A 16,563-nucleotide genomic window follows, 5' to 3' on the forward strand; every position below is an offset into this window, starting at 1 on the left:
TGCAGTGAAGCTTTTATTAATGCTTGCCCTCAAATTGTTTATGCTACTTAGCATTTTCAAAACAATTCATATTTCAAAGAATGTTTTGATCATTAGTTAAATCTACATTTTTAAAAATTTTTTAAAAATTTAGTATTAATTTGCTTAGAAATTATATATATGCATATATATAGGGTACAATATGACACTTGAATCTCCATTTATATTGTAAAACAATTAACTCCTATTAATTAGCAAATCCATATAGATATCTATTTTTGTGGAAAAACAATTTGAATATAATTCTTTAGTTATTCTGAAAAGAAACAATGCATTATTTGTTAAATCTATATTTCTATAAGAGAATGCAGCTGTTTTGTAAAACTGAGGCATGAGGGGAAATCCCTTAACCAATTTTGACCGAAGATTTGCCCATGAAAAAGTAAATATTATATGGAAAAATGAATAGAAGATGGATCTTGCTAAAACCTTTAGCTGATATAAGTAGTAAGGTTCTCCCACTCCATATGGGTAGAATAGAATAGAACATTGATAGATGTGTTTCTGTATGATGTATGAAATAGAGAAATAGCTAATTTATACAATGAGCTTAAAATAGAATGTCATGGCCAGATGCCTATGGGTCATGTTTTTAATCCTAGCTACTCAGGAGGCTGAGATCTGAAGACTGAAGTTCAATGCTAACCTGATCAGGAAAGCCCATGAGAGTTATATTCAATTAACCACCAACAAGCTGGAAGTAGAGCTGTGGCTTGAATGGTAGAGCACTAACCTTGAGAGAAAATGCTCAGGGCCAGTGTCCAGGCCCTGGTTTGAAGTTCCAGGACTAGCAAAATCAACTGAAACAATAAATTAATGGTATCAGACTTCTCAGTACAGCCATGGCCACTTGTGCCTTCCAAACCTACAATTCTAGGGAATACATGCACATTGGTTGTTATATGTTTGCAAAATTCCTTTGAATACATTTGCCAACGAAGTTACACTATGCAAACTAGTTTTATAAATGTAAACATCATATTAAAATCAATCATATTAGAGTTAATGTACCCCTTATTAAGTGTCTAGGTTCCAATCATATTTTCTAAAATCTTGTGATTCTACTAAAAATGTGCTCTGGAATAACACAGGCTTAAACTTTGACTGAAGAGAAACAAATGTCCTTTGTATCTCCCCCTCTTGAAACTGATGCACCTTAGCACAGAATACCTGTAAACTCCCAGCATTCCCCCCACACACACAAATGATTAGCTGTATCAACAGTCCCAGTTGTCTGACATCCTTTCTAGTAAGGACCAAATAACAAAAATTTCCATAACTTAGTTCACAAAAGGCTTACATTGAGATAGGACTTAAGGAAATACTTTATGTTTTCATAGAATCTCAAAGATACTCTAATACTATTGGACAGAATACAGATTAAAGTGCAATTCTCCACTGCGTATTATGGTATCTACTGCTCAATTCCCATTCCCTACAAGGCAATACTATGAGGATCATTAGGGAGGAATCTAGAGATCTGTATTCTTGTTTCACAATAACCCTGGTTGATTTTTTTTTTAATCTAATACGTTTGGTAAATGTTACAGAAGACCTTCTAAACTCTAGTAATCTTTGAAAAGGCAAGTTACCAGAAATAGTATCCATACACTTCCACCAAAGAAATAAATTTATAGTCTTATATTTATCAAAATACTTAAGGCCTTGAATAAACTAAAAACTATTAACATTTGTCTTTCCCACTCAAGTTTTATTTTTTTGTTTTTTTTATTTTTGTGGTTTTTGATTTTGTTTTGTTTCTGTTTGTCCACAGGGTAGACACTTTTTGTGCTCCTATTGCTCAATATATATCCTGGCATAAAACAGACACTTGGTAAGTTTTAAACTAATGAATGATCAGTCCAACTGCAGCAAGTTGTCTGCCAGTCATATTCAGTTTTCCCTCTTTATTCCCCCCCACACACACACAAATACCCAATGGTCTAGCTTAGAACATGATTGGGATACTAGGAGTAAAATAAAATATACAAAAATCAGTACTGTTTGACTGAATACAACCAGTCTGTACTTGATATCAATAGTATCTAAATATGGATAGAAAAATCACTTCTGAGAACAGTGTCAATGCATGGGAAAAATAAGAATTTTATCTGGAAACCAATTTTCACAAAAAATTAAATAGTTTGAATATCAACTTTTCAAAGAATTTCTGGAACTACTGAAGTCAATCTATCTTTGTAGTTCTGGATGACTTTTGGGAGCCATTTGTGAAACAAAAAGCAAAATAAATGGATGATGATTGCCTAAGACCAATTTAATTGTTTGGATAGTTTAAAAACAAAAAGACAAGCAAATACTTTTTCTAACTCAAATGATCAAGTTTTATTTTGCTAATAGAATACATTTGGCACCATAAGATACTAGGTAATAACAACAGAAGAATACTTCGTGTTTGTGCCAAGAACATTTTCTTTTATCCACATAAAATGCATTTCAGATCCCTGATCAGTGTTTATTACTTGCAATAAGTAGAAGAGACTCACCCACCCAGCCCATTTCCTTTGGTATTTCTCAACCTCAGATTCCATTCATATAAACATCTGAGTTGACTATGACCTCTGCATAATGTTATTCTAGGCCAAAAGAATTTTGTATAAGAAATGAATATATAAAAGAAATGTTAATGACCTTAAAGGCAAGTGAACATCATTCATTCAGTGTTTGTCTCACTTATCCTTTTTTTTCCTTCTCCTAATTGAAAAAGTATCATGACTAGCATGCTACTTTTCATTAAAATAGCAGCCTCAAAGGATATTTTCATGTTGTAAAAATCAGTGCTTTAAGCTGGGTACTGGTGGCTCACAGCTGTAATCCTAGCTATTCAGGAGGCTGAGATCTGAGGACCTTTGTTCAAAGCTAGCCAAGGCAGGAAAGTTCGTGAGACTCTTATCTCCAATAAACCACTAGAAAACTGGAAGTAGAGCAGTTACTCAAAGTGGTAAAGCATAAGTCTTGAGCAAAGGAGCTCAGGGACAATGCCAAGGCCCACAGTTAAAGCCCCACAACTGACAACAACAACAACAAAATCAATGTTATAAAATCAATATTCTCTGGGAACAGGGTATGTTGATTCTAGTTGCCAAATATTGTTCGTTGCCAAATATTTGACCATGATGGTTCTAAATTAAATGTCTCTATTAAAGTGTACAATATGGAGACATTAAATTTATATACAGATAGACAGATACCTATTTAAGTTGTGTGTATATGATGCAGAAATTATTACCAGTTCATCTCAATAGAAAAATTAATAATAGGGAGGAGGTGACACTTTTCAAAAGGAATATACTCATTACCTGACTTATGTAACTGTAACCTTTCTGTCCATCACCTTTGCAATAAACTTTTTAACATTAACACTATATTACAATTGTAGTGAGCAAGATGGTGCACACTTCAGTAAGGCTCTGTGAAGAGAGTATGAGGAGCAGGTATAGAAGGAAACATTTGCAGTTCCTGAAGCATGCATGGTCTACAGGCAGCAATAGCATCACCACCTAAGAGAATCTGTGAAAATTACAATTCTCTAACCCTATCCTATATCTATTTAATCAAATACTACAGTTAGGGGCTTGCTTTAAGTGATGTTAATACACACTGAAATTTGGGAACTACTGGGCTATGCAGGGACTCAGAGACAGTAGCAGATAACTCTTCCTCTACTTAAACTAGCAACATGACACCAAATTGTTCCATCACAGCTGTGACTAAAGACTGTGAGAAATCTTCAGTTCCTCCTTCAGAATCAATAATCACAGTTATCCTTTCCCATAATTTCCACTTCCAAACTCAGCACACACATTGGCAGCCTATTGAAAAGTGTGGAGCAAGGTTGATGAGATGGTGGTATTCAAGAGCAGCTAATCAGGGTGCAACACTCCAGAGAGTAAAAATCTTGGCAAAAGGTGTCCTGTTTTGATCTCTAAGTATCATCTTACAGTAACTTTGACCTAGAGAACTGTATAACCTAAAGTATATCAACAGATGGAAGAAGGTACAGAAATGAATGTTCCTATAATAATGCAAGCATAAAATTATTGTATAATTTTTCTGTGACTTACCATGGTATCTACCACTGTCAAAACGGGTATAATATTTGTTCCAAGAGTGACGCCCTGTTCCTGTGGTGTCACTGGGTGTTGGCTGCTGATCACAGAACTACACAAGCCACACATAACACTCTGGATATGGAGGAAGCAGGTGCTGAGATTATTATTAAATATGTATATAGGAAACAGGAGTGGCAGCAAAGAAGGGTGGGGAGGAAAAATATCTTCCTGTGTGTCAAAGAGATGGAGGTGGAGTCATTCCACGAGCTAATTCCCAAACCCCACAGTATAATCTAAAAGCAAATAGACACATTAGGTCAGAAAGACTATGAGTGCAAATTAGATTCCTGAGTCATATTTAATATTTATAACTTCATAAAATGCTATCTGAATGGTATATTGAAAACAGAAAAATAAAAGCTCAGTGTTCAGACAACACTGCAAATGAAATAAGTTGCCCAGAAAGCAATGTGGGTTGAATTATAGTATTCAAAGTTGAAAATTTATTGTTCTATCAATTAATCTTCCTCAGGGAAAGAAAGGTTCCTTCATTATTTCAGTTGCTTGATTTGGTGTGACATAAAGCAACATCATTCACATAAAATATATTACTACTATAAAAACAACAAGACTGACCTGGCTGCACTGGCGAGCTCATTGTGGGAATCAGGACTGATGGATGAGGATGCAGAGGAAGAGCCTGTGTTCAGCTGGCACTGGCGGTCTGAGAAGGACTGGCTGAGAAACCTAGAATGCAAGCAGAATGCAATGTGTGAGATACAAATGTGTCAATCACACCAAAAAGGAAACATAGAGAGCTGGCCTTGAACCTCAACTCTGCCACAGCTTGACTAGGTCTTTTGAGGTAGTACACATCAACCTCTCAGGTTTCTAATTCTTTATCTATAAAAGAGTAAACCAGTGGTACAGCCCTCACCTGGATACATGAAATTCTGTGTTTGATCTGCACAGCAAAATAAAAGAAAATGAGCTGGGCAACAGTAGCTCATGCCTATAATCCTAGCTACTCAGGAGGCTGAGATCTGAGGATCGCAGTTCAAAGCCAACCTGGGCAGAAAAATCCCTGTCAGACTCTTATCTCCAATGAACCACTCAAAAACCAGAAGTGGGGCTCAAGTGGTAGAGTGCTATCCATGAGCATAAAGAGGCTCAGGGACAGTGCCCCAGCCCTGAGTTCAAGCCCTACAACCGACAAAAATAAATAAATAAACAAAATAAAATGAAAAAATAAAACTTAATAAATTAACAGCTGGGCAACAATGACTCACAATTATAATCCTAACTGCCTCAAGTACCTGCGATCTGAGAATTGTAGCTCAAATTTCAGGCAGAAAAATATTTGAAACTCTATCTCCAATTAACCAGCAAAAAATAAAAATAAAAACAAAAAGCCAGAAGTAGAGTTGTGGCAAAACAAGGTAAGCGTGAACAGGAGAGCATGAGACCCTGAGTTGAAGCTCCAACACACACAAAAAATGGAAATAAAGTAATAGGTCTAGAAGGAATCTATGCATGAGAAAGCACTTCTTATAGTTATGATTACTTCACTACTTACGATTTCCCATTATTAATACTATTAAAGAAATTACAAATACGTTGGAGTTTTACACATGAATATCTCATCATAGCATTTTTAACTATATCACTGTCAAATATTTACTTGAGATAGGACTTGCTGAGGGGAAAAGAAAACTCGATGGCTTCAATGGAAACAAATGGATCACACAGACTCTGAGTGACAGAAAACTTCCCACTACAACTGCTATTCTCAAGTCTTTCATGGTTGTTCCAGCTGAAAGCATTAATAGCCAATCTTTCCAGGAGCAGCTCTAACAGGTTGGTTTGATGACATGAAAGGAATTTAAGGGACTTTCTGCTTTTAATTTGAATGCATTCCTACTTTTAGGCACTTAGACAGAGGAAAAGCAATTGTAAGGGCATTTCCTTAACAGTTTACTGGAACGTCAGATTTAAGAAAAAGAAGCAGCAGCTTTTAATGCTACACTTAATGAGTACTTTACTAAAATAGTACAGCCCAATCACACTATTTTTATAGACAGATGCTGTAAGTCTGAGAATTGTACATTTCTGTATCTTAAGAATCCAACATATTTATTGTGACTCGTTTTTCTCATCAGTATTTTGAGTGTTATGATTATTTTTTCCCAAGCATAAAACCTGGATATAAATACACACTTTTCTTTGTAGAATTACATATCACCAAGAATACCTATATTGTTTCTAAATTTAAATTTGCTACCTACTTATTAAAACAAACCAGAACAGCTCATCAGATATACCAAGCTACTTCTCATCCTATCTTCAGTGATTCATAAATATTAAGATTTGTGTAGGGGGAGTAGTACAGGGGAGCAGAGCTGGCTGGAGGCCAGCTTGAATTCAGGGCTGGGCATTTGTCCCTGAGCTTCTTTTTACTTGAGGTTAGAACCTTATCCTTCGAACTTCACTTTGGCTTTTTGGTGGTTAACTGGAGGTAAAAGTCTCACTGACTTTCCTGCCCAGGCTGGCTTCAAACCATACTCCTCAGATCTCAACCTCCTGAGTAGCTAGGGTTATAAGCATGAGCCACCAGTGCCAAGCAAGTATTAGTAATAGTAAAAATGTACATCTGAATAAATCATATTCAAGAAACACTCTGATGAGTTTTGTTGGCATTATCTCAAGAACACTAATTTTCCTGTCAATAAGAAAGTAAATCTATGAAGATTAGAATAATAAGAAGTAGATATGGAAGAATGATGGGAGGATTGACATTGATCAAGATGCATTGCACTCTGATTTGTGGAATTGAAACCCTTTTATACAAGTACTTAAAGATTAATAAAATATTTGCAAAAGAACATAATCTTCCTTCACTTATATATAAGGAAATGAACATTCTGATAGCAAAATGTAAATAAAAAGATGCTTATGTAAAATTCATTATAATGATAAAATCATTTGGATACTTTCTTAGAGTGAAAAAGCACTTTCAGACATATCACCACATTTGATATTATTTTCAGAAGAATCATTCTAATTGATAACTCTTCTTTTATGGCCTTCCCCTTTACCTAATAGGTGAAAAAAAAAGTTGCATGCTTCATAATTAAATATACATAAAGAGAAATAAAAGTTGATTTAAATTTATGGACTGTCTTAAATTGACAAAGATGATTTCAAGATATTATTTTTGCCAGCCATGGAGCTTGAACTCAGGGCCTGGGCACTGTCCCTGACCTTTTTTGCTCAAGGCTAGCACTTTACCTTGAGCCACAGAGCAAATTTCGGATTTTTCTGTGTATGTGGTATTGAGGAATAGAACCCAGGGCTTCATGCATACTAGGCAAACACTCTACCACTAAGCCATCTTCCCAGCCCTGATTTCAAGATTTTTATCATTTTTATATTTTTTCATTATAGTATAAACCACTATAAGCATAAATGCTTATATATATATATATGTATATGCTCTAGATACATTCTTGATTTTCAGCATAGCTAATTTTAAATTAAAAATGACTAACAGAGTCTAGGCATGATGGCACAGGTCTGTAATCCCAGTACTCAGAAGGTAGATATAAGAGGATCTTGAGTTCACAACCAGCATGGCTAAATACCCAGATTCTGTCTCAAAATAAAGCAAAACAAAGCAAATAAAATAACTCAGAAGAAAAACAGGAAATCTTTAGTATATAAGTAGCTCTGAAAAGTGCCTTCCATTTTGGCAGTCTGTTTAAAAAATACATATTTTTACTCTACAGTGTCCTTTTGCACAGCTGATATTTGTAAACATACTTCAACTTCCCAACTTAATCAATAATTAATAAAAGCGTAACAATGGTAACTTTTGCCTCGTACTTCTACTGGTAGCACACATGGCGGCAGCTGTCCATGACATAATGACTTGTGTGTAGTTGTGCAACTATTAGGTTTTGTCTTCATAGCTATAGACTTGAACTGAAAAGTGATTCTGAGATGGAATTAGCAATCTGGCTTCCAAATATCGACCCATTTGAAATTTAAACAACTCCCTTTGATACTCAACCTTTTAAATAACTGCCTAATCATGATATATCTTTCTAACATTATGAAAGCCCTATGTTGATATACAATCATTTCCATTTGTTGCATTTCCATCTTTGATAAGCCACATTAAATCAAAATCATTACTGCAATCAGTAATTCATAACTGGAATATAACTATTTAAAGAGTTCTCCTAAAATCTTTCAAGAGTATAGATCTGCTATATGTGCCTGCCCTTGCTCTCCTTATTGTCACAAAATTGGCAGATTCACAGTTTAATCTATACCCTTTAGGGACAAAATTAACAGAATTTTTAAAAGGGTCAATGGTCACAAAAATAGGCAATTTATTCTCAAATCATTTCACCCTTCTTCATCCATGTGCTGACTTTTTAGGCAAGATTTCCCCCCCCCCTCATATTCTTGTCAGTCTTACAAAATACAATTTCAAAATCATAGGTAGCTGCTCTTCAAATGAGTAAATACCCCAAAAAAGAACGAAAAAGGAATGCAGTCTATGAACACACATTCTCAGAGTATACAACAGAGCTATATATTCTTTCAACTAACAGTTTCAATTAATTTAAACATGAGTTTTCCCATGCTACAAAAATATACACTGAAGGAAATTAACACAAGTACCATAAAAACAAAACACTGCTGTGCACCTTTTTCTCTTAAGAGCTAGAAATGGTTATTCCCATTTTTAACTATATTCTTTCAAGTACTTGGATCCACAAAAGTGAACTAAAAGTTTTCACTTCCAAAAGATCATCTCTCTCTACTTACAAGTACACTATTGCTAACATATCTTGGAATTCGGCACAGGGAAAACATCCCAAAGGGTAACATCTTAGAATATCTTCGCCTATCTATATACTTGGGAAGAAAATATGGTCTCTGATCTCTACAACAGCCCTTTGAGACAAGAATGTGCTGTTATCATTCTCCCTTTCCAGATGAATGTGAGCCTTAGTTTTGAAGATTTGTCCCTGCCTTCAGGAAAGGAGCTATGGGAGGACCTCGACTGGACACTTCTTTGCCTCCTTTCCAGATAGAGGAGGGTCTCACTACTTTCTTTCAGGCTTTCCTTTCACTTTCAAGTAAACTTACTTATTTATTATTTTTAAATGCTTTGTCCCTGAATATGTAGACAACTGGACAAGCTGGTCTTCTGACTTTCTGGCAATATTCTTTGTTGCTCCTCAAAGAAATACAGGTCATTCTCGACATTGTCCCATTCGTTAGGAAATGGAAAGACTTGGAAAAAATTATATTAAGTGAAGAAAGCCAGGCCCAAAGAAACATAGGCCCCATGTTTTCCCTTATTTGCAATAACCTAGTATATGCCTAGGACAAGCAGAAAAGGTCAAAGCTATGCATATATGACCATATAAGATGATATTAAGTAAAATGAAACCCAAGATAGGGACACAACTTGTTTTTTCTTTCTTGCTATTGTTTTTAACTTATCTAAAATGTACTGTGTGATTTTTTTTTTTGTTTCTCTTGTATGTTCTTCACCCATGGTATAACCCCTGTTTTCACTGTATTTGATTCCGTTGCCCTGCATCTTGTATATACATTTTTTGAATTTGGGGAGGGGAAGGGAAATAACAAAATGCTGAAATAAGGATTCAGGTTGACCCATCGTAACAATGAGATGTACAAGACACTATGTTGAAAACAAACTTTACAACTTGGGTGGGAGGGGAGGGGGGAGGAGGGAGTTGGGGGGGGAGGGAAGGGATGGTAGGGGAAAAACAAAGGAGGAGGTAACAATGCTCAATAGAAAATGCTCATTACCTTACTCATGTAACTGTAACCCCTCTGTACTCTATTTTTACAATAAAAAAAACATTGAAAATGAATAAAAATAAAAAAGTATAGGTCATTCTCTTAGATAGTTTTGAATACCAATACACTACCCAGTTAGAGGGTCACAATTTCATTACTGGTCTGTCCAGTTACTGATCTCTTACTAACAGACTCCACTTCATAGACTGAACTCAGTCACAAAAGGTGAAATTAATTTAAAATTGGAATAAATATCTACAAAGCAACTCACAGCAAGAACTCTCAACTTTGATTTAGACTCCATGTTCCTTGAACACCACAACATTCCTTTGGAATGTTCTAAATTGTACTCTGAGCATCACATTACACTTTTCTTTCTTCTTTCTTCCTCCTTTTAGTAAACTGGTATGTTTCAATAGCATGCTATTAAGAAAGTAGAAGGCTTTTTTTTTTTGTAGCTGATGTAGCTAACAAAAAAACTCATTTATGTGTCTCTAATATATCTTTCCCAGTCTTACGGCAAGTTTTAATGTACGGTTCAGTCTACAAAGTCATTCTCACTCAGCTGCAGGCCCTTCTCACAGATGGAGCCATTATCTCTGATTCTTCAATACAGCAGGCTTTTTGAGCTGACTCAATTATCTCACCCACTGTACAGGCAGTTTATTGGTGGATTGGACCACTATGCCAGTTCACTGAACACAAGAAATTCCTCAGACCCACGGTCTCTCTCCTATGTCTCAGAACCTAAAGTCCTGCCATAATTTCTTCCTTGGAGAAAAACACTAGAAAATTGCTTTTCACATCCTATTCAGTTGAACCCTTGCTGACACCATCTCAGACACCGCCACTCACCATGAAACCTGAGATTCTATTTCCTTTCCCTGTTTCTTACATTTATCCCAGACAGGCAAAAGAGCCAGAACACTGACCTCATAAATATTTTTCATTGTCAGCAGGCACCATTGTTCACGCTAGTAATCCCAACTACTCAGGAAGTGAAGATGGGCAGGTTCACAGTTTGAAGGCCAGTATAGGCAAAAAGTTAATGAGATCAAATGTCAATGTAGTGGCACATCACTGACAGTGCAGTTAGATGAGAAGCACAAGTAAGAGGATTATGGTTCAAGGCTATCCTGGCCAAAAACATGAGACCCTGCTTGAAAAATAACTACAACACACAGGGCTGGGGTGTGGCTCTCAGATGACAAAGTACTTGCCTAGCAAATGCAACACCCTGAATTAAAATTCAAACTCCAATGCCACCAAAACCAACCACAGAAAACATCTTTCCTATCTTGGATCCTATTTAATTATTGATATTTAATTATTGATATTTAATTATTGATATTGACTGACTTAATAATTTTTTTTGTTTATGATTGGATTCTTCATCTGGTATTCTTGCCAGTATGCTTACTTCCGGAGAACATATAGATGGATGCATGAATTAAAGAAAGTAAAATACTTGGGTCATACACTCCTTAGCTGGCATACAAATTTCTTCATAATCAGTTTCCTCCATCCTCATGTTCTCACTTTCCTTCTTTTCATCTTTTCACAATCCTCTGGCTCCAGGAAATCAATCATTATTCCTGGTCTAAGGCTTAACATTCTCGAACCACTAAGGCACAAGTACCAGCAGAGTAAATCCTCAAATGAGCAGTGGTTACTGAAATGCATTCCCAAATTAGTCCTGATTATTTCTGTATATTCTCATTTGCATTCACACATCTATGCTTTTGCACGTCCTTCTGCAAATACGATGAGCTCTCCAACTCTTACTTTGAACTCTTTGAGGTCATGTACATGGGACATCTTCACCAACCACCCCAAGTAAAAGGTTACTTTTCTGGGAATTGTGCCATAATAACATTCCTTATGTTATGCATAAGTTAATACTTTTATCTACCATGAGAGCACATTCCTCAGTTGAGGGACTACAAAATTCATCTCAACAGTCTCTAAGCCAAGCAGAGTACCTGATACACGGCAGTTGCAAAATAGACTCTTGGCAAATGAGTGAACATAGGAATAAAACAATGAATCCATAGTTACCTAATTTGAGGAACAGAATATTTTATTCATTTTGTTGCAATGTAATTCACATGGACTAGAGTGTAGTGCTTTCATTTAATTAGAGAAGGAATAAAAAGTCGTGTAGAGTTGGCCATTGTCTAGGAAGAAGAAACTCAGTTGGGGTGGGTGGCTTCAAGGGGCTGGTAAAAACATCAGTTATCATCTCTCCAAAGTTGCCCATGGATTGTATTGTCTAAGACAGAGCCATCTCTTAGGCTCTTCAATTGAAAGTTTCTCTAGAAGTATACATGTTCTCACTTAACAGTTTAATAATGTCTTCTCTAAGGAAATTCAATTAAAAAATTTAGACAAGTTTTTATAGTCTCAAGTCTGTATCAAAATAATCAAACCACTCACTATCCATCAAGACACAAAATGGAATACAGAGACATGTCCCCTACATCTCCAGTAGCAGAAGTGGGACTGTGATGTTAATGCCCATACTGCTCCTAACTGTATTTAGGAAAAGGATGGAACTCACGATTGAGAAACTGGAGGGCCCAGGCAAGAGCCACACTAATGATATACAATTGATCCTTGAACCCTCTTTAATGCTACAACCCGTATATGATTCTCTGGTTCACCTAACATCCTGGCAAAGACTTGTAACACAATTCCTTTTAGTTTGTTGTGGTCTCTTGAGAGTTATCATGTATGCAAGACTTGGTTTCAGTGCCCATCTGCACTGACAGTTGTTTCCTGATATTGCCTTTTGATCATAGCTAAGCACAGACTATGTCACCAGAGGGTCACGTCTCACATACACTCTCTGAGATCACATTATTTTTGTACCAGTACTGGAGCTTGAACTCAAGGTCTGGCATTCTTGGCTAGCTTTTTCACTCAAGAGCTTTCTACTACCTGAGTCATACCTCCACTTCTGACTTTTTGCTGGATAACTGGAGAGAGGAGTCTCACAGTTTTGTCTGCTCAGGCTAGCTTCCAACAATGATCCTCAGATCTCAGCCTTCTGAGTAGCTAGAATCATAGGCATTAGCCACCAGTGCTTGGCTCTGTAATTACATTTAAAAACAAGTAATAAGCTTTCTTATATGACTTTGAGGAGAACCATTTAAAAACAGGCTACAGTATAGGGTACAATACAGAGCAGGGAATGAAGCTATAGGGAGGTTAGTTATGCATGTATTTTGCATATTTAAGATGGGATTCAGAAGTCTATACTATAAATATAACTTACTGGTAACATCTAAAAATATATAACATAATCAGGGATAGTCGGCTGGATATTTCATTTCATAAGAAGAAATCCTGCCAACCTTCAATACCTGCACTAACAAAAATAGATCTTTTTACTAGTAAGCCTCGTTTTAAAAAAAAAAAAAAAAAAAAAAAAAAAAAACACTGGGCTTCACACCCAGGGTATTCAGTGTTTAACTTATATTCCAAGTAGCCTTTATATAATAAAGATCATTTTATCCAAAGGCATTACTTCATTGAGTCTTATTGGTTTATCTTTGAAGACCCCTATCTGCAACTTCCTTCCTTGGACTATAGGGGTTCACAGTCATCATTATCACCAATTTGAGTTTAAGATGAAATCCAAAATGCCTGGAAACTGTGGGACACACAGGTTCCTTTTCAGTCATGGAAAAAGAGGTTATTAGAAAAGAAAAGGGAAAATATATATATATGCTTTGTCTACCTGTAAATACACCAAAATAGAATTGTGAAAAGGAAGTAATAGTGGAAGTAAAGGAACTTATAACAGACAACCTCTGATATCGGTGCAGCAGGAGGGCTTTGTAACTCGGACACTGTAACCTTCGCTGCAGAAAACTGCCCCATCAAGCATGCTTAAAAGAACCTGGCTTCCCCGGTCTACTCACCACCTCACCAGTATAGAGGCACAGGTTATGATCAGCAAGCCAAATACAAAAGACTTCTATCCATCATTGTAATTTAAAGTGACATGGTTCTTTTTTGTCCAAACTCCAATATTGTGTACATTATGAAAAAAAATAAAAGTTCTGAGATTTCTTTAATGCTGGATCCTACCTCTGGAAGATCTAACAGTATCCACACGCAGCAAAGTGCCCGGTAAAATATCTCCCTAGCTGGGTGTCTAGAAGTCAATTAACCTCTCTGAGCTTCAGTTACTTAAGCATGAATTATTTAACTTACCGGGTCATTGTGAGGCTTGGAGGGAATAAAGTAAAATAATCAGGTAAGTAGTAAGTACTGAAAATGTTGGCTATTATTATCATTAGTGTAGAAGTTGTACTTTACTTCAGGCCTAATGCCATCCCAAGAGAAAAGAGTGACACAAGGAATCTCTTGAGTGGGAAGCAAAGTCCTAAGCAAGACCATTCAGCTTTCTCACTCCAGGGGGTTACAAAACAGAGCTAATTACTAAAGCTTCTTGCCTGTCTTTCTTTCACAAGGCAACTCTATTTCTAAGGAAAAAATACTATGCTAGCCTTTGCTGTTGAATATAAATGCCTAATTTAATCTCTCACTGACGTTACTTGTATAAAAAACATCACTTGGATGTTGATAGAAAGGCAAACATTTAAAGAGTTGTTTTTTTGAAAAATATTCAAAATTACTATTTTGTAGAAATTTGAAGAGATTTGCCTCATAAAATATAGATTCTTCTCCAGAGAACTTTTCTATCATTTTACAGGTCACCTTGAGAATTTCAATAGACCCTAACACCTATCTTTCTATTTCAGTTCACTCACTAGTCTACTGGTAGAGGTCCATCCAGTTTTAAGCCAGCTAAGACACACTTACAAACATGGAACAGCAAAATTCCTATACAATGAAGAAAGAAATCAAGATCAACCTTGAGCTACAGGGGCCACTGCTCAAAAATCAAAGGTTATATGGATGGGATCCTTTCCCATGTACAACATAATACTATCAATGATTTCATTTCCACTTCATCCCTGCTCTGTGGGATTCTACAGAATTTCTTTCAGTTAAATAGATCATCGCTTCTTTGACCCTTTTCTAATGAGCTGAAGCAAACTCACACCACCCATTCCTATCTCTTTTTCATCCCTCAATTCCAGCTCTCTCTGGTACTTTTCTAGCCTATATTTCCCCCCTTTTTTCCCATAGATATTTCCTTGTTAACACATACAAGCAATTTTCAGAAAACATTAATGTGTAACAAGTAAGTCATCAGATCAGAAATTTTGTTCTTGGAATATGATTCTACCAATTAGTATTGACTTTTCTATCTATGTACAATACAGAATAAAGAGCTACAGTTCCTGCCTCACAAAGATCATTTTAGGGATTTCTCAGAGTGTGGGTCCAAGACTTCTCTGAAAATGTAGACTCTGTACTTATCAAAGAATATGAGTAAGAATTTGGGAGATAAGAGCTCAGAACATCATTTTTTTTTCCCATGCTGATTCTAACAATGAAGAAAGAGTTTAACTGGAGAAAGGAGCCTACGCGTTAAACAATGAAGAAACAGAATAACAAAGCATAACTATACTAGAAGCACCATAAAACCTGGATCGGCTTTGGAGTCTGACTGTTCATAGTGCAAATTCTATTTCTCTGATTTTTCTTCTGCATGTTCAAAAGCAAATGGTTTCACCACTCTGAACTTCCCTTCTTCACCAGTAAGTTGCTGGACCTAATAGCTACTGCAGGGTCATTAGGGATGAAGGAGAATATATTGAAAATATTTAACATAGTGCTCAGTAAGTAAGAAATGTCATTATGACAGTCTAGGTCTCTCAGTTGCAAACTGTGCCTAGAATTTAAAATACTATAGCCCTGATAGCTGTTACTTCCTGACAGGAATAGTATAGCACAAATGCTAAAGGAACTTGAAGTCAGCTTTCTTCATATAGAGGGAGAAGGAAAATGAAAAAGTGGCATGTAAGATTAGCACATTAATTTTATTTAAACATGTATGGTTGGCAAAAATGTCCTCTTAGCGGGGCACCAGTGGCTCATGCCTGTAATCCTAGCTACTCAGAAAGTTGAGATCTGAGGATCATGGCTCAAAGTCAGCCCTGGCAGGAAAGTCTATGAGACTCTTATCTTCAATTAAGTAAAAGTGAAGTTGCGGCTCAAGTGGTAGAACACAACTCAAGAGTTTAAGCCACAGATAGGCTGCATGCACATCCATGCATATGCATGCACACATACACACACACAGACACTCACACACACGTGCGCGCACGCACGTGCGTGTTCATGCACACACCACATGTCCTCCTTCTTCCAAAAGTTTCCTAAGTCTTACCTCTAATAACTTGTAAATAATGTCAAGAAATAATTTACAAGTTACCTAGCTGTGTCCTCAACCTATATTTCTTTATTAAAATAGTTATTTTCTTGCATTATCTGTGTTGCAAAATATTTTCATGTCCAAATTAGCCTCAAAATTATGTCTATGCCAGGCACTGGTGGCTCATGCCTACACATAATTCTAGCTACTCAGGAAGCTGAGATCTGAGGATCGCAGTTCAAAGCCAACTCAAGCAAGGAAGTCCATGAGACTTATCTCCAATAAAATCCTCAGAAAAAGCCATAAGTGGCACTG

General features: G+C 36.3%; 1 protein-coding gene across 1 annotated transcript in view; it reads right to left on the reverse strand.

The window, feature by feature from the left end:
- Hdac9 (histone deacetylase 9) overlaps positions 1-16,563 on the reverse strand; it is an 851,473-nt gene that overhangs the window by 807,248 nt on the left and 27,662 nt on the right. Inside the window, exon 2 of the mRNA XM_069996136.1 lies at positions 4,746-4,856. Coding sequence (XP_069852237.1) covers positions 4,746-4,767 — 22 coding nt within the window. The 5' untranslated portion in view covers positions 4,768-4,856. The remainder of the gene's footprint in view (positions 1-4,745; positions 4,857-16,563) is intronic.

Source organism: Dipodomys merriami, unplaced genomic scaffold (genome assembly GCF_024711535.1).
Source record: "Dipodomys merriami isolate MVZ:Mamm:240054 unplaced genomic scaffold, mDipMer1.0.p SCAF_5, whole genome shotgun sequence".
Taxonomy (NCBI): domain Eukaryota; kingdom Metazoa; phylum Chordata; class Mammalia; order Rodentia; family Heteromyidae; genus Dipodomys; species Dipodomys merriami.